We start from the raw sequence: 18,801 nt of genomic DNA, 5'->3' as shown, positions 1-18,801 counted from the left end.
TATATAGAACGATCCACAACATCTACTCTTTACGTTTAAATTTTCTAGGTAATTTCTTTGTTAAAAACATGTTCTGTTATTGTTTGCTTCAGATATAGCGAGCTAGTCAGCTGATTTCCACCTTTGGCCGAAATCACATGTGCTTCACATGATACTTTAAGCATCGAACACGTTCTGTTCGCTCTGAATCTCACATCATGTGCTAAGTTGTCAATTATCATGGTAAAAGCCACCTTTTTACCTGTTTACGGTCAAAATCGCACAATAATAATTGTCTTAAATGGTTTTTATTTCCTTTTCCGATTGGTGCAAGGCAGGGCTCATAGGGTAGGGGCACATTTAATCTATGATAACAAACCTGCCTGTGGTAAAGAGGTCACTTGTGTGGTAACAAAATGTGCAACAATATATAAAGAAATTGCATCTTGTATGTCAACGAGCATGCGATAATTGCTAGCGAATGAACCACTTTAACGGCCTCAAGAAGGGAAGGGTCTGAATCTCCCAGAACTCTGAGCGCGCGTGTTCTTTCCCACGATGCACCGTGAGCAGGTACCGGCCGGTGTCGGACTTCTGACCTGCTTAGGTAGTTGTAGGATTCTCTCGCAGAGGAACTTTAATTCATTATGGTTCAAGTTCAAAAGAATGTCTGCTTGATTGTTATCGACGGCTGGGGCATCTCTGAAAACAAAGAAGGTACCAGCTGTTTTCATGTCGGCAAAACATATCTTTTTGTAGACTTCATTTCAGCAATTTGTAGTGCGATCGATTGATAAATTCTGTATGTACTGTACATGTTTGGAACATATGTCTTCACTTTCATTGATCCGGCGATGTTGATACTGAGAAATGTTTATTTAAGAAATATGTTGCTTTTGTTCATGAACATAAACATGGTCTTGAAAAATTTATGTAATTTTTTAGTGTGCGAAATTGACAGAATTGTCACGTCACGCTCTGACTCTCATTAATCTATTTTTATGTCAATATTTGAATATCGCCATGTTTCTGATTTTTACATAACTTGCTAATGTTTAATGTGTGTAGTAAAACGTTTACAGACAATCAAATTCCCATAGATTGCGAATCGAAGCATTTTGTGCGCACAGTAGTTCTCCGAATCCAGACTCGTTGTTGCGTGACATCTCGAGTGTATTAGTAACGAATGTTTGGTAAGAATTCAGCGTTCAGTGTTTGAAAATGTCAAAATGTTTAGCAACATGAAAACTTTTGGCTTCCATTCTTAAACCTGAAGGGTTGAAGACTGGAGACCAAACGTGTAACATTTCTGAAATTGTGAACCAGAGAATGATTTTTACATAGATTTATAGATTTAAACTTGGTTTTGCCATGATTTTTACATTTTTTTAACCCTTTAACTCCCAAGATCTAAATGGTAATTCTCCTTTTAGTCTGTCATACAGTACTTGTGATGTTAGTTTGGAGAATTTGGGATTGGATCAACTTATAATCCCCTAATTGATGTTTTTCTTTATTCTCGTCACTTATTTGCTTGATATTGTATTTACATTGTAGGGAGAAATTCTGTTTTGGTCACTCATGGACATTAAAGGGTTAAAATTAATAATACTTGTTTGAAAATTTATACCCCAGTCATATCTAAGCCTTTGGGTGCTGTATCTTATCAATATCCTACACTCAAATTTGATGTTGTTTGTAGGTTCTATTTTTTCAGAGATAAATAACTGTACTCAATAAACAACCAAGTGGAAAAAGGAAATAAATCAGTGATGCTGAAACTTAAATAATGTCAGAGTGTGAAGCAATCTCATTCACTTACCTGCCTTCATACAGGAAATGCCATTGCTAATGCTACGGTACCAGTCATGGATGCATTTTGCACTGGACAAAACAATGCTTACACCACCCTAGATGCTTCTGGTTTGTCAGTTGGCTTACCTGCAGGACTTATGGGTAACAGTGAAGTAGGACATCTGAATATTGGAGCTGGAAGAGTTTTGTACCAGGTGTGAAATATAGGAAACTATGCCATCATATCCTGATTATTCGTATAATCAAAGCTATAATAAGATTCTCAAACATGATTGGTTATGACCAGTCAGATTTGAGTGCTAATTGGACAGCATATGCATCATGCTTGTAATTAGACAGTGCAAGTGTCATGGCTATCTAATTGGATCGTAGGCATCATGTGTGTGCACTGCTGTTATGATGCATTTTGTAGAATTAACTGTATCTTACAGAGTTACAATGAATGGCTAGTTTGGTTTTCAAATTTTGTCACAGTTTTGATGAATTGGCAATAGGACTTTGTGTTGCCCAATATTATCTGTAATTATACTCATAATGAACATGTTGGACTCCTGTTTGGTGGTCATCCCATTTTGTTAATCACTCAGATTACACACCAAATTGGATTCTACTGAGTCCCATTACCTTCAAAACACGACTTGAAGCACGTGGTTACCCAAAAAGCCTAATTGAAAAAACATTAACTGAGGTCTCGTTTGCCGCAAGGCAGTCGACACTTAAAAAACAAACCAAAAAAACTACAGGCAAAATATTGCCTTTTGTGACAGCATACCACCCAGGGGTTAAAAATTTAAAACAAATACTGATGCAAGAATGGAACCTCATCCAAAATCAGCCACTGCTGAAAACAATTTACAAAACGTCTCCGATTATATCATACAAAAGAGGTAAATCGCTAAAAGACATACTCATCAGAGCGAAGCTTAAATTAAAGGCTTTTGCGTCGCAAACGTAAAACCACACAGGGGAGTCTGTGTAGGCTTGTCTATGACCTTTTCAACCAGTGATTCTTTATAATCAGTAGCAGAGTTTAGGGAAGGAGGGGGAATGGGGTGAGAGATGATCCCTAAAAAAATAGACCCATGTTGCCATGTGTTTATTCAATGTTATAACACATTAGACTTACTATGGAAATTCTGATTGGTTGAGAGCATGCAGTCAATAGCATGTGTGGTTGATATCTGTAGCAGATATTGGGTTACCATGTCAAGTTCAAAGTTTGGCTAGTTTCCAAGCCCTTCATCCATGCACATGTAGTATTCTCAAAATGTTTTGAACTCAGAGAGAAGTGCCTGACTTCTGCAGATTGTTTAGCAAATTTACAATAGAAAAAAATATTTGATTCACCGAGTTTTTATCAAACTTCATGTCTGCGTTATCTGCCTCAGCCTTCTGCTTTGGTAGATAACTCATACCTTGGCATTGATACTTCATGATATTATGCACAACCTCTTCCAATAATTGTTTAATCAATTGCAGATGATGCCAAATAGGGTTACAACAAAAGAGGGGCACTTAAGGCACAGCTGAGTGTGTCACTGATGTTCTTATCACACTCTTGTATGTGTGATTAAAAAGGAGCATAAAGTTTTTAATGAAGGTGTCATCTATATGTCTGTCTTCCAGTGGATCAAAATTAGGAGCCAATCAAAATACAAAAATAACTCTGAGCTCATTATAATTATAATAATCAGGTATCAAAAGGCAACAATGATGGATGAAAGTTAAATATCTGATTCAGGTTATTCTCCTAGGCAATGACAAGACACTGTTTTAGGACCCTTAATTGTTAAAAAAACTGCCAAATGAATTTGATTCAGATTTATGAGCTGCAAAAAAATTGGATCATGAAATAACACTCAATCAAACTACCCACAGCTAGTTAAGGTTTTGAAGCACAGTGATTTGGATGGAGATTCAAAGTGTTCTGTAGACACATCCTTTAATAATCTGTCTAAAAACATCATTGTAGAAAGGAGATGGTCCTTGTTAATAAGTCCATGGAGATTGGGTATGTTTAAGCCAGTGACATAGTAAGGGTCCATATCAATCTGTACACTTATAAAATTTGTTTATTACATTAATTTGTAATTAAAATTATGGCTACTCTTAATCACTCGTGCCTTACATTATTACTTGTCCTTTTTTTCTGGTAGGATATTGTTAGAATTAACATGACCTCTGACAATAAGGAGTTTTCAACAAACAAAGTTTTTGCTGAAGCAGCAGAAAAAGCTAAGGCTTCTAATGGAAGGTTTCATTTATTGGGTTTGGTGAGTAACCATGTCTTAGTAAGATCATTTTCATATGTCTGAACTATATACTAATAATCAACAATTAACTCTTTAACTCCCAAGATTTTAATAGTAATTCTCCTTACTGTTTGCCATAATTTTTTGCTGCAATGTTAGTTTGGAGAATTTGATATTGGATCAACATATAATCCCCTAATTAATATTTTCCTTTACTCTCATAACTTTTCTGCTTGATATTGTTTCGATATTGTAAAGAGAAATTCTGTCTTGATCACTCATAGGAGTTAAAGGGTTAAGTTATTAATCAAGTGAAGTAATCTTGATCTTAAGATCTCACAGGACAAATATTTAACTCGACTAAAGAGGTCATTCATTTTTCAAGAGAGTGAGATAAGGAAAAGATGTGAGCCCTGCTAAAGGAAACAAAACCTGGGCCTTTGGATTTCGCCGTCAGATGCTCTACCAGTGCAAATTCATTGTTGAGTGGGAACATACATTCATGGGTAATTGTGAAGAAGAGCTCCCCAAAAAACCTGTCGGCCGACAGTTGACCAACAGTCTACCAACAGCTAACCAACAGGTTACCGACAGGTTAAGAAAAAAGAAAAATTGTGTAAAAAACGAACAGTTAACGTGACATAACAATCCGTAATGGTTCAGGTTCAGAGACGACAATGCCCTTTATACTGCTAAGATCAACCAAATTGAAAGTAGTCAATCATCAAACATCTGAACATCAATTACACTGTACACAGATTTTTGATTATTTGGACTCACTTCTCTGGTCCCATTTTTTATGAATTCAATATGAATTAATTAGTCAGATCTGAGATCCTTAACAACTTTTTACCATCAAACAAAGCAGTGTACTGAATCAGTGTTGATTCTACTCCATTAAATTAATACAACTTCAGTGAATGCTAAAATTAGCAATGTACATACACTGTTAGTAGCAGCTTGAAACAAACTGATTTAGGTCAGCATTTTAGGTTGTAAAATGTTGGTCGTCATAAATTAAAGGTTTTTTGTAGGTACTTTGGGAAATTTTTGTAGGATGCACAATGATGTGAAAATGTCCTTTAATTCTTGGATAATATTGATTAAATAATATTGGTTTTATTTTAGGCTCAGTAAGGAGGTATTGTGTTTATTATCCTTCTAATATTTTGCCATGCACATGAAAAATGTTTTCAAACAACTTACCGTAAGCAGGGGAAGTGTTCTTTGGAGTGTTCTCTGCAGGTACAAACTTTATGAAAAAAACAATATCTTCCTTCTTCTGCAACAACCACAAACACTCCCTTATCTAATTAAATAATTTGAAGGCTTACATTGTATCATGATGGATTCAAGGTTTGAACATTGGGGAATTTCATTTGGCTGATATTCTTGGATATCACCTAGTTTTAGCTGGGGGATATTCAGGCACGTGTTGCATTTAGACCAGTTGCATAATTGAGCAAAAAGATTTGATGGATCATAATTTCAATTATCCAGACTGTTCAGCCCAGTCTGCACAAACCCAGAAGATAGAGGTGGGACTGTACTTGCACACTTGATGTGAAAGTATACATTATGGACAATTTTTTTTTCTACAGGTCAGTGATGGTGGTGTCCACGCCCACATCAATCATTTAGAGTCAATGATTGATGCAGCTAAGGAGCTTGGTGTTCCCAAGTGTTATGTACAGTTTTTTGCTGATGGAAGAGACACATCTCCAACCAGTGGAGGTATAAAATATATTGAAGGAAGCTACTTCACCACCACACTATCCAATAGTAATTAATTGTAATAATAATGATAATAACTAGTGTCATAAATTAAGTGCCAATCAATTTGAGGCTTCAACATCCCCACCCCATCCCGCTCTCTCCTTTTCTGGGCAACCCATGGATGTTTTGACCATTATCTGTGCCTGGGGTGGGGAATTTGAACCTAAAGTGTCATGTCTTTTCAGAAGAATACAAGTGTATCTTTAAATATGGAGATGTTTAAAGGTAAAGAGTTCATTCAGGTCTGCAAGGTCTCGTTTTTGAAAGCCTGGTCAATGAGTAGAAAGTCAGAGTCACTGATTTTGCCTCTAAAATTAAAGAAGAAAACTGACCATTTAATCCAACACTTGGGTATGGGCATTCAAACACAATTTTGCTCCCAGCAGGGATAGGAATTAGAACAAACCAATCTTCAAATACTCAAATACTGGGTTGGGGGAGGAATGTTGAAGCTTTGAATTGACTATTAACAATTAGATCTCGGGAGTAAAACCCATCAATGAAAGAAGTAACAAAATCCCTGCTTTAACATTTTTTAAGTGACATATGTGGAACAAGTCTTGAAGAAGCTGAAGGACATCAATTATGGCTCACTAGCCACAGTTGTGGGCCGTTACTATGCAATGGACAGAGACAAGCGTTGGGAGAGAATCCAGATTGCTTATGAAGCTTTGGTGCAAGGAAAGGGTGAAGAAACTACCCCAGATAAAGTTATTGAGGTAAAGACAGACAGTTGACTGATTAGACTGTGCAAGGTGTATCTGACCGGCTCAAAGATCCTTCAATTAGGCATGCAATTCCTCCACCTGCTGTTTATAAATTGTCTCTGTTTATATTATGTTTGAGTTTGCTTTTTTTTTTTCATTTAAGGTTATCAAAGGTCGCTATGAAGCAGAAGGAGACAAGCGTGAAACAGATGAATTCCTGAAACCCATTATTGTGGACCCTGAAGGAAGAATAAGAGGTTTGTGTTGAGTGTTTAAAACTGATGAGAAAGCAACTGAGTATTAATAGACAGTACATATTTGATTTTTTTCACCATAAGATGCAAGAACACAGTTTGCTATAAATCACATGGTACAAACTTTTAATTAACAAATTGTATTTTTTTTATCTTCTAGTAAAAAGTATTGCTTTCCTCATTAAAGTATTACTGCAATATCTTTTACTAAAAAAGCTTAGTTACTTTTATCAGTTAAATGCTTATGATATCCATCATGAATTATTTTGGCTATTTATTTCTCTTCAGATGGAGATGTCCTTTGTTTTATTGACTTCCGTTCTGACAGGATGAGGCAAATCAATGAAGCTTTTGGAATAAAGCCACCTTTTGAAACAAATGTTATTCCATCTAATCTTGTAAGTATAATATCTTGTTATTTGAAGAAAGAGGAACGAAATAATATTTCAGTAAGTCAGGAGTTATGTAATGGTTAGATACTTAAAAAGGACAACTGTTATGGGACACTAGGATCCAAATTTGGACTCTAGCATGTCCAAAATCAGCCGACATTGTCCAAAATTGAAAGCATGTGTTAAAAATCAGACATGAAATGTGTCTAAAATCTGAAAATACATGTAGTTTCTAAGATTGGGCAGTAGTGTCTGAAATCCAACACTTGTGTCCAAAATTGGATCCTAGTGTTAAAAGTAAGACACATGCCCAAAATCAGGATGTAAGTATTCAAACTGGATGTTAGCTTGTAAAATTGGATGCTAGCATCTGAAATTGGGTACTGATGTTTTAAATTGGATACTAGTGTCTAATATTGGATCCCAGTATCCAATAACTATTTCATTCAGTTGTCACTTTTCAAGTATCTAAAACACCTCCCCATTTAAATGTGTACTTCACCATTTTAATGTGTACTTGAAATTTTAGGTATCTTAGTTCCTGAATGAACCAATCAGATCTCAAATACATTTTTAATTAGTTCTTTGGGATATAAGTTACTGTGTCCACCAATCAGATTTGGTTTGTAATGTGAAACTTACTCTTCAGCAACTTAGTTCCTCAACAAACCAATGACATGGAAGAATATAGGTCAGGTCATTTCTAAATTAAGGTTTGCCTGTTTTATTTCTGTCAACAACAAATAAAACAGACAACAATAGATGGGGCATTTCTGCTTTAAGAGCAGTAATGTTTCACCATAAATTGGATGCTATCTGTACTAAATTATTCTTCTTCGAGGTTGTAGCGCTAGACGCGTAGAAGCTTTTTGTAAAGTTTTGTCACTGTTGTAATTTTGCGGTTAAAAAAATCAGTTACATTCAGTGTATTTCACCTTAGAAATATATCGAATACTCTGTGGTTAACAAAGCAATGGAAACGCAACCGATTGCTTACAATTCCACAGAAATCGTTGACAGAAATCGTAGACAGAAATTGCCACCACGGTTTTGCCGCGCTCTTTATCAGCGCCCGAATACTAAGAAAGCTATCAAATGACCATTATCCTTTGTAAAGACTGTGAATTCATTTCCGGTGAACGTGCAAATAATCGTGTCCGCGTGATAAAAAATAAAAAAATATCGCAACCTTTTTATGCTCGTAAACGTTCTTAAAAGCAAGAAGATTTGACAAGCTTTCCTGTCAAGAATGTGATAATGACATTACAGTAATCGTGACACCGTAACACTTATTAGAAGGCAAGCAAGGACTTGACCTGTAGACGCACGAGAAACTTATCATCTTACTTTTCCGCCCTGTTTTGCTACAGGCAACGATTGCGTTACAATTTTGATTTTTGCACTGAATGTATGCTAAGTTGAAGCAAATCATGCTACTGAATTTAACCCAACTAATTACTACTGTATTTACGAGGAGAATTAATCAAATCTATTTAACAAATTCCACATACAAATGCTATCATAATAAAAATTATCTTATGTGTTATAACAATCCAATGAAAGTAACTTACCGGACTTGAACGTCTTTTAAATCGCGAAATTTGCCATTCTCCATTCAGTTTCCATGCTGAGAAATTCAACTTTTCCAAATTCTAAGAAGAAATTACATTGTTACGAATGTAGTTTTCGCTTCCATCTCGCATACGATGTCTCAACTCGGAATTCACTCATTTCGCGCCATAATGTAACTTTGGCGGGGAATAGACAAATAAATGCTGTTTGTCTCTGTGTTGTGTAAAAGTTCATTCCCAACAGATCAAGCCTTGTTTTGAAATACTTAGAACGCATTCAACGTTCAAGCAAGCGATCTAATGAAATTGATTTGACAGAAGAGAACATGGCTCGTTAGCCGACGCACTAGAGTACGATCTTGGAGGAGTTATCGATCCAACGCAATTTATTTCACGGGAATTCCTATTGTGACCACAGCTGTATTGTTTTCCTAAACCGCTAGCTGATTGGCCAAACCAGTAGCTAATTTCGTGGCTACGCGAGCCACAAACTACCACGAAGAATATTGATCAGCCAAACACCAAGAAGTTTATTTCAACATAGCATTACACGAGCCTAGTACAGCACCTTTTGTCATGCAACAGGATATCCGTAGTTAATCGAGCCCAATGTGCCTTCTTGAGTTTTTAATTTTAGATTAGTGCAAATGAAAGCGTATTCCTTTCTTGAGTAGTAAGCTTTTTAAAAACTTCTAGGAAAATGAGACCTATTAAATCGAGAACTCGTTGTAGTATAATTCAAGTTGTTGCTAATGTTTAGCTGGCAACTTTCTGTTGATTCGCATTTCGTTCATCCTTGAAAATGTCATCTACTTCTTAGCGCCTAAATAATACAACACTCAGTTGTCCTCTTTCGCAATGCTTTTCATACCTTTCGTGTCTGCATGTAGTCGCTGATACAATGCGTACTAGGCTCAGCGAAATGTCAACATTTTCAAGATATCTTAACAACCGTCTAAAGAATCCTTGTTACTGTTTATGTTATCAGTATGAAACTTTGCTTCCGAGTCGCTGATCGTCTTCGAACAGCTTGAAGCTTACAGCGTTTGAGTTGGTGACTCGTTATATTATAACTTATGTCACATTATACTCGATCGTCCTCTTTCGAATATGTGGTCGATAAAATAGGTTGCATTAAGTTGACTGAAAAGCCATCTTCTTCAACACGTCTGAACAAACTTCAAAGGACTCAGTTTAATTCTTTGTTTTATCAGTACAAGATGTTGCCTTTTGGGTTGATGACCGTCTTCAAACAGCTCGAAGCGTGCCGAGTTTGAGTTAGTTAAAAATTATACATCGATAATATCATATTGTTCTCAATTGCCCTCGAAGTTTACTCGGGCGGAGTTAGTGAAGCATGACCATGACAGTCATATAACAGTTAGTTGTCCACTTTCGCAACGCATCTTCTGTGGTCACGAAAAAAATCTGCTCAGCGAAATTTCAACATTTTCAAGATATCTTTACAACTGTCTAAAGAATCCTTTTTAATCTTCATTTTGATAGTGTGCCTCTTTGCTTCTGAGTAGAAGATTGCCTTCAAACAGCTCAAAGCTTACAGTGTTTGAGTTAGTGAATCATTACATCATTAGTAATGTCACATTACAATCCGATTGTCCTCTTTCGGGTCTGTGGTCAATAAAATGGTTTGCATTTAGCTGATCGAAATTATTCAGTCTATTTCTATATTTCACAAGTCGGCAATGTTGCCTCCAGGTTAATAATCGTCTTCAAACAGCTCGAAGCGTACAGGGTTTGAGTCAGATGATAATTATACATCGATAATGTCATGCTGTTCTCATTTGTCCTCTTTTTTGCAATGCTTTGCGAATCTGTGGTCGATACAACAATTTCCATTAAGGTTATCGAAACGCAACATACTTTAAGATCTCTTAACAAACGTCGAATGATTCAGTTTGATTCTTCATTTCAACAATGGGCAATGTTGCCTCTTATTGCCGATCCTCTCAAGGAGCTCGAAGCCGTTACATGGCTTGAGTTAATAAATCCCAACATCCTCGCTAATTTCATATTACACTCAGTTGTCCTCTTTCTCAACGCTTTACGAAGCTTTGTCGATTAAATAATTGGCATTTAGTTCATCAAAATATAACGCACGTCACAAACGTCTTAAGTATCATCTAACTCTTCCGTTGGTATACACTTTTCCAACTGAGTTACGGGTCGCTCTTTAGGAGTTCGAACCATCTTCCTTCATTTTACTGGATTTTTGTTGTCAGAAAGAGACTTTGGACCGAGCTTGCCTGCCCCATTTTTACGGTCCGAAGGGTTTTTGTCTAGTTTTGTGTTCATTTGTTTTTGTGTGTGTGTGTGGGGATGTGTTTGATTGTTTGCTTTTTTAAATAAAACGAGCAAGTTCTTTAAGAAACTGTGGTGCTGGGGTGGGGTAGGGGGGGTTTAATAAGAAAGTTTGATTTTATCAACTGAGTTGATAATGTAACTACTTGGTTACCGTTTCTAAGACTATTTTCTAAAGCTGACGTCTCGAGGTGAAGCCGTTCGTCAGTCTTCATGGTCGTCCAAGGATTTTTTTCCACCCCAGTTATATCAGCAAAAAAATCTTTTGACGGGGTATTTAAGCAAAATGGGTAAAAGTTTCCCATGCGAGCGAATCACCATTTCGCCAAAGTGTATCTTTAGTGTGAGGTACTTAACAAGGGTAATTTATTTTGCTGCCGTTCGTTTCGAATGCGTAAGCCGCACAACAAGGAGTCATTTTTGGAGATATGGAAATTTCCCCATACGGATGGGTTGTTTCTCTTTTAAGATGACGTCTTAAAGTTTGCGAAACAACTTTTTCTTTAGTTCGTTGCCGTTTTTGGCAAAAGACAGATACCAGTTGTTTGAGGGAGATTACGCCGTTCCTCATGATTTATGCGCACCTTTATGATCGACGACGTGTATTCTCATTATTTAAGTACTGAAGCCTCCCACTGACGCTTATGGTACAGGCTGTAAAGTCAGTTAATTCACTACCAGGTGATCATTCGAGTTTTTCGAAGGTGCGGAAGCCTATTTGAATATCCATTTAGTTGTACCGATTTGCCTTTCTGTAAGATCATGTCTAATTAAGAAATTTTACGTTCCATTTTTGGCATCTACGGGTACTGCAACACCATCTGAAAGTCTGCCACGCCATCAAGTCCCACAGTTCTGGCCTTTGGTAGATGTTGTCGGGGTGTAATGTACATTCGGCCCTAACATCTTCAATTGTAACTTCTGCAATAAGGGTCTAAAAGTGAAGAGTCCGTGAGGCCTACGCGATACATGATGGGTTAGGTTTAAAGTGATATGGTTAGGGTTAGGGTGATAAGCTTAGGGATAGGGTTAGGGTGATATGGTTAGGATTAGGATCATAATTCCATGATGTTTGCTTTTGTTGTTTTGTGAAATGTGTGCGATGTTGTAAGATCCACTTCTAGTTTCATAATTTTAGGATAGCAATTTTAACGAACCCAATCTATCGCGTAGGTGACTTATCTGATCCCCGTAGAAAACGGCGGCTCGGAATATAGAACGTAGGCCTACGGGCCTTTCGGCTGGCTGTGCCACCGGCCATGAAGGGAATCAAATACAGCTGATTCTTGTTCTTTGAAAGAAGTTAGTATCTTAATCATGTCGGGCCAAAGACAGTTTTGTCTATACCATGATGTCATACCCCAACTGATTAACATACTAATTTCTTTACTTTCTTTATCCACCCCTTGAGACTTGCTATATATTTGGCTCACTCTACAATGCGCTTTTTGCACAAGAAACTCGGTTTCTGTTACTTTTTATTCCCCACGTGAACAAGAATCAGCTGTATTTGATTCCCTTTGTGGCCAGCGGAGAGGCCAGCCGATAGGCCCGTAGGCCTACGTTCTACATTTCGAGCCGCCATTTCCTACGTAGAGCGGATAAGTCACCTACACGATAGGTTAGATTCGTTAAAGTTTCTATCTTAAAAAAAAAATGAAACTAGAAGTGAATCTTACAACATCGCACACATTTTACAAAAAAGCAAAAGCAAACATCGTGGTATCATGATCCTAATCCTAACCATATCACCCTAACCCTATCCCTAAGCTTATCACCCTAACCCTAACCCATCATGATATGGCGTAGGCCTCACGGACTCTTCACTTTTAGACCCTTATTGCAGAAGTTACAATTAAAGTACAACGAACAGAATGTAACTGTTTGACTTAACAATATGCCTGGATACTTGTCCTTGAACATAGTGGACGAATAACGGAGAATTTTCATATTCTTATGAAAAATAACTAATAATCCCTGTGTTTTGGGAGACTTCAGGTGATAGCTCTTCTACAGGTCGTATCGAGTTTACTGATCAAGGATATATCCTGGATTTGGTTAAAAATCTCACCTTAGTCGGTAAAATGCGTCTCTTTAACCAGTTAAACCGTCTCTTTATCAAGTATTCAAATATGATCGTATAAATGTGTTACTCACAATGCTGTTAACTCGGTGTTGTAAGTGAAGATTCCAGGTGGTAGCTCTTCTATTTGGTTGTACTTCAAATCACTACAAAAAGGATATACACTGCATATAAGTTCTATTCTGCGCTAGTAAAAACCAGGTTCCTGATTCTATTCTGGGCTTTTAAAACTAAGCATATTAAAAACTGCTGAGATTTAAGAGTCCATAATATACTTCCGTTATCCAAGTTAAATAGTGCAAGCTTATTGCTTATACATACACCTTTAGTTTTCTCATCGAAAAGTGTCTCTTTTTGATGAGAAAGCAAAAGATATATGCAGTTGAAATTTTTTTATTTTTCTATACTAAAATTCAAATGTCTTTTCCATCTTTCGGTATGCAACTTCTATTAGAATTAGGAACTGGAAATTGGTAAATATACTAGTTGGGATGTAGGAGTTGGATCCTACCATCGTGAATTCTAAACTGGCCCTTCTGCTACGCATAAAATTTAAAATTTGAAACCAAGATTTAGTAAGTACGCGAGCTGAGATATTGGATTTGAATCCCAATATGTATGATGTATGATGTAGGTCATTAAGAGAGGTTGTCAGAAATTTTCAAGAATCCGGCGACAGAAGCAAAAATTCATTTTTTTTTATTTGCTCCAAAAGACCCTTTTGGTGAACTGTTTTCAAAAATAATATTCAAAAGTTCCAGAGAGTTTTTATTTTGGCAAGAAATACGAACGTTCGAAATCGGCCAAAACATACCTATTTTGCATAATTTCTATCGGGCTTTCAGTGCATTTTCACAACGCTCGTACAAGACAACGAAAAATTATCTTGGGTTCATTTTTTTCATAAGTTGTTTTTCATCCCTTGGAATAGCTTTCCCACTATATTTCATCTCCAACTAAATTTTCTTTCGTTTGTAACCACCCGCGTAAAGAACAGTATGTTTTGTATTCCGTTTGTAGGCTGAATTTTACCATATTTCAGACGACCATAACATCGGGGGTATACAAATGTACATAAAATAAAAGAGCTCTTTTAAACGAGCAATTCTTTGTGTTTATCATGTAAAAATATTATTTTTGGCCCGTGAAAAGCGAGCGCGCCAGACCAAAATATACAGCGTGCATTTTCACTGAGTTCGGTCATTTTCTCTGCTGTACTCCTATTGCAAATCACACGCTATTGGGACAAAACTCGACGTGTTTGGTCTCTACTTCTGTTTTGATTCATTTAAATACATCAGTTTAACTTAAAAATTACCCTACCTTTATTGATAATTGAACAAACCACAGTTTTAGGTAAAGTTTTTGAGTTTATTTTTCTCGAGTGCTAAATAAACAAATCGCTGTTTACAAAGCTACCAGCTCTGTCGACGTGTTTTTAGCTGAAATTGGCCCGTAGTTTATATTGTTCTTTAATTTATAATCTATCCCACTGGCATAACTTTAGAGCAAATTACATGTAACTATAAATGTTGTTGTAAATACGTGAGTGTGAGCTAAATAAAATCCTCGCACATATTAAATATTCGAAATAGGTAGTTGTCGCAAGAAAATACTCGCTTGTGCATGAAACTCGTGTATACATGCGGTGTTTTGCTCGGTTTCTTTTATAGATTGCTACCAATGTTACCGTAATTAAAATAGCATGTTTGTGTAGTCCAGCTGTTTAGATACATTTTCAAATCAACTCTAGGTTGGAATTCTGTTTGTTGAGGTGAGGTGAGGTGAGGTAACCCGCCTGGCCGGGGTCGCGTTCATGGCAAAAATCTCAAAAGCGAAAAATGTATGATTTCGAACGTTCGTATTTTTTGCCAAAATAAAAACTCTCTGGAACTTTTGAATATTATTTTTGAAAACAGTTCACCAAAAGGGTCTTTTGGAGCTGAAGTTGAATTTTTGCTTTTGTCGCCGGATTCTTGAAAATTACTGACAACCTCTCTTAATTAGTCGCGTCGTCATTGGTTTCTGTGCCACGCAGATATCATTGAAAGGCTATGGAGTGTCCTAAGAGAGTAAATATGGATTGGGGCAAGGGGGCTGAGGTTTATTTATTTTGCACGGGTAAAGAGCGAATCCAGGAGCTAAGGAAAAGAGTTACCTCCTGATGCGGAAGGAGAGTAGTAAGCCTAAATATCATTTTAAAAAGTTTTTTGAAGTCCCTCCATGCAACTGAAGCTGCATGGAGCTGGAGTTTGGAGAACTATGATTCTTTTGAGAAGTCGTGAGAGATCATCCTTCCGAATGGCTGAGTTTCTCTATGCAAATAGTCTAATTTGATTATCTTTCATATTGCTTGCGTCAGGGAAAAACCCCATGAAAGGTGTTCCTCTGATTTGTTTTGAAACTTTAAGTGATAAGTTATGATCGAGATCGGATTTCTGGTAAAAAATGAACCCTGATTTGAAGATAAAGGTCAATTTTTCCTTCTGCAAAATTTTAAATGTATTGGCATTGGTTAAGAGAATGTAAAAAGTTTATCAGATTGTATTCTCTTGGATTGATATTATGACATTAGACCAGGTGATGGTTTGGGCTGAATACGTCAAATTAATATAACGTAAAATGCATCCCTCCAACCATGTTTTTGAAAGCAGTGGGATTGATAACAATAAGATGGGATTTTTATAAACAATTTCAAACCGGCATTTGGTAAATTAAATACTTAAGAAATGGACTGAATTCAGTAAGATCTTTCTTTCATTAGTAATCATGATTGCTTGAGCGAGTAAAAGCTAATCTATATTTTGTCATTATAGCTTTTTTTTCATATTTGAGAAGGCTGTGTACTAGCCGATATGATGGCCACTTTGCACTTACAGCCACCGCAGCTTGACTAACTGAGAAAATGAATCATTTCGCAACCTCTTGATCTTGTTGGAATGTAGCCATCTGGAAGAGTTGAAACTTTATTTAGCAATCACACAGGAGAGTATCACTGCTGTATTGGTAAAGAGAGTGAAGAGGCGGGAGGGGTGGGTGAAGCTATACAACTATAGCGAGAAAATTTGGAAGGAAGGTCACCTTTCGAATTCTCCCTGCCTCATTTTATCTCACCAAGCGTCAGACATTTAGCAATGCGTAAATAATTGCGCGTTAATATCAACGTAAGCATATATATTGTTTACTTACAAGACGGCCAACTCGGTTTTGTTTTCGAAGACTCCAGGTGGGAGCTCCTCTATCTGGTTGTCTTCCAAATCCCTGAATAGGGGATCAGTATCCTTGATTAAAGTCGAACGTTTCAAGCCTTTTCTTGTTTTTGTGTATTCCTCCCCCCCCCCCCCCTTCCCCCTTCCCCCAACCCACCCTTCCAAAAGAAGAGCTGATATGCTTACAATTTCTCTGTAGAACAGGGCAAGCGACGTGGAACAGACTGTAAATGTTTTCCTTTACATTCAATGCGGGTAACTGCGCGCATAATTCCATCTGCCGTGGTACACCGGCAGGGATCTGGACACCCTAGAAAAAGAAGAAATGCTGTTAATATCGTATCGTTGATGTAAGTTAGTGAATACCTGTAAGTCTCTTTTGTCGGAATTGCTGCAAGAGTGCATTTGAGTCCTCTGAAAAAGCTTCAAGGTGTCTCATGAACACTCAATACTAAAGGGGGTTAGTTTCTAAAGAAACTGTGGCGCTGTGTCTTTCGCTCTAACGAAGGGCTAACGCTCAAGACGTCAGCCTTTAAACTCTTTACGGTGGCCAGTTTACGTTATCAACTCAGTTAATAATACTGAATTGCCCTGTAACAGTCAATGACAATCCAGTGTAAGTAAAGGGAATTTAGTGCTGGATCAATAAAAGTATTTTGTCAGCCTCTTAGATGCGAAGCCAGGTTAAAAAGCGTCAGGATTTGTTAATTTTACCAGCAATGTATAGAAACTCTGCAATTTCCGATATATTTCCCTCTTAGTCTGATTGGGTTAAGAATCACATTTTTGTAACTAAAACTCACTCTCGATGACAAGATGGATTCGTTTCTTGTCAACACCATCCTGTGTGTTCACCTCACAGCTGTAATTGTCATTGTTTTCTCCAGTAATGTTCAGCTGATATAGTACACTTGTACTGTTCTGTACCAGAATGCCGTTCTTTCTCCAAACAATGACTGGTGCTGGTGCACCTTGTGCTGGACACCAAAGAGATGAGGAATGATTGAAAAGAACGAACTGAGTCTCGACCACTTTCTCAAGGTTGGGTTTGACTGGAAAAAAAAAAAAAAAAAAGAAGAATTCTTAGGAATTAGAGAGAGGAATGATTGAAAAGAACGAACTGAGTCTCGACCACTTTCTCAAGGTTGGGTTTGACTGGAAAAAAAAAAAAAAAAAAGAAGAATTCTTAGGAATTACAAAAGCAGTTGAATACAAGAAGCATTAGCTATGGCCATTTTCCTTTCATCAGAAGTGTAAAACTCTCAAAATACGCACTGTCTTTCAGTGGCTTATTAAAAATTCAGTTAGTCAATGCTTGCCTGTTGTATTAGCTGTTTTGTTACTGTATGAACCGCTGAAATTTTTATAGAGCCACCAGTGATTGAATTTATCTGATTTTCTCAACCACAAGTTCTGTCCACTGGATCGCACAGTACTAGAAATATTCCTCCCACAAAATACGCCAAGAAGATTGGAAGACTCGTTGTTTCCATCGCGAACCTCAAGGTACATGTCATCAATGCATGGTGTTGGATGTGAAATCTTCAAGGTGAAATTCAGTTCCACGTAATTTCCTTTTGGAGCTTGCAAGAGCTGAGTTGAGTGAAACGATGGGACAACTCGTTGAAGGCGTACTTCCACTATTAGTGCAACTGCTTGTAAAACCAAGAGAAAATGAGAGTACACTTCACCAAAGCTATTGAAACAGAGCATCTTGAATGGAAGTTGTTTTCAGAGACGTTTAAGGAAACGCTAAACTTGAAATAACGTTTTTATGAAAAGCTATATACGTTAGACAACGCGGAGACTGGTTATATGAAAACTATGTGGAATAGACATCACACTGGAAAGATATAACAATAGTACTGATGAGGAGCAAAAGAGGAACAATAGAGGAAACTGTATCATCAGTATCACACATTCCAAAGAATTAATGAAGCTTTAGACTTCACCCTTCCCGTGTATACACACATCTTGCTCTAATATAGACCTCATGTGGTCTATATTAGAATTCCAAATGGTTTTGTAGAAGTTTAAGGTCAATATTTCGAGATTATTACATCTTATAGCGATTGAAAAATTGGCCAAGAAAGGATAACGTTCGTAACTTAAGCGCATTACTCGCTGATGCTTTGAAACCTGACATGATCTGTAGATATTCAGAGATTTCTAGACGGCACAGACGTCATTAAATTCCTTGTTTTGTATAGGTAATCACATGATTTCGAGTGCAATTTGGAATAAATAAGCACGAGTAAATTTTATTATAGACTAACAAAATTGTACGAGCCCATAGGGCTTGTGCAATTTTGTGGTCTTTGAAAAAATTAACAACTGCTTGTTTATCCCAAATTGCACGAGAAAAATCATGTGATTACGTGTTAATAATATACATGGAAAAATACGCGATGGCTTATCATAATTAAGCATAAGCAAAGCGCGCG

The 18,801-nt window shown here is 37.0% G+C and overlaps 1 protein-coding gene across 4 annotated transcripts; it reads left to right on the top strand.

Annotated features, from left to right (window-relative positions):
• Positions 1–560: 560 nt before the first annotated feature.
• Positions 561–17,368, top strand: LOC136276780 (2,3-bisphosphoglycerate-independent phosphoglycerate mutase-like). 4 transcript variants are annotated; one of them, XM_066159887.1, is made up of 8 exons: positions 561–696; positions 1,816–1,988; positions 3,951–4,067; positions 5,648–5,780; positions 6,363–6,541; positions 6,693–6,786; positions 7,072–7,181; positions 17,288–17,368. In XM_066159887.1, exons 1-8 carry the CDS (start codon positions 627–629, stop codon positions 17,351–17,353), a joined length of 942 nt encoding a protein of 313 aa, XP_066015984.1. In that variant the 5' UTR covers positions 561–626; the 3' UTR covers positions 17,354–17,368. The 4 variants fall into 4 exon arrangements, with proteins under 4 accessions (XP_066015984.1, XP_066015986.1, XP_066015985.1 ...); XM_066159889.1 differs by lacking the exon at positions 17,288–17,368 and adding an exon at positions 17,245–17,263; XM_066159888.1 differs by lacking the exon at positions 17,288–17,368 and adding an exon at positions 15,965–15,997.
• The last annotated feature ends 1,433 nt before the right edge of the window (positions 17,369–18,801 follow it).

The sequence above is a fragment of the Pocillopora verrucosa genome, chromosome 1 (genome assembly GCF_036669915.1).
Source record: "Pocillopora verrucosa isolate sample1 chromosome 1, ASM3666991v2, whole genome shotgun sequence".
In the NCBI taxonomy this organism is placed as follows: domain Eukaryota; kingdom Metazoa; phylum Cnidaria; class Anthozoa; order Scleractinia; family Pocilloporidae; genus Pocillopora; species Pocillopora verrucosa.
Note: the sequence above shows the minus strand (reverse complement) of the source record. Positions and strands in the feature narration are given on the sequence as shown.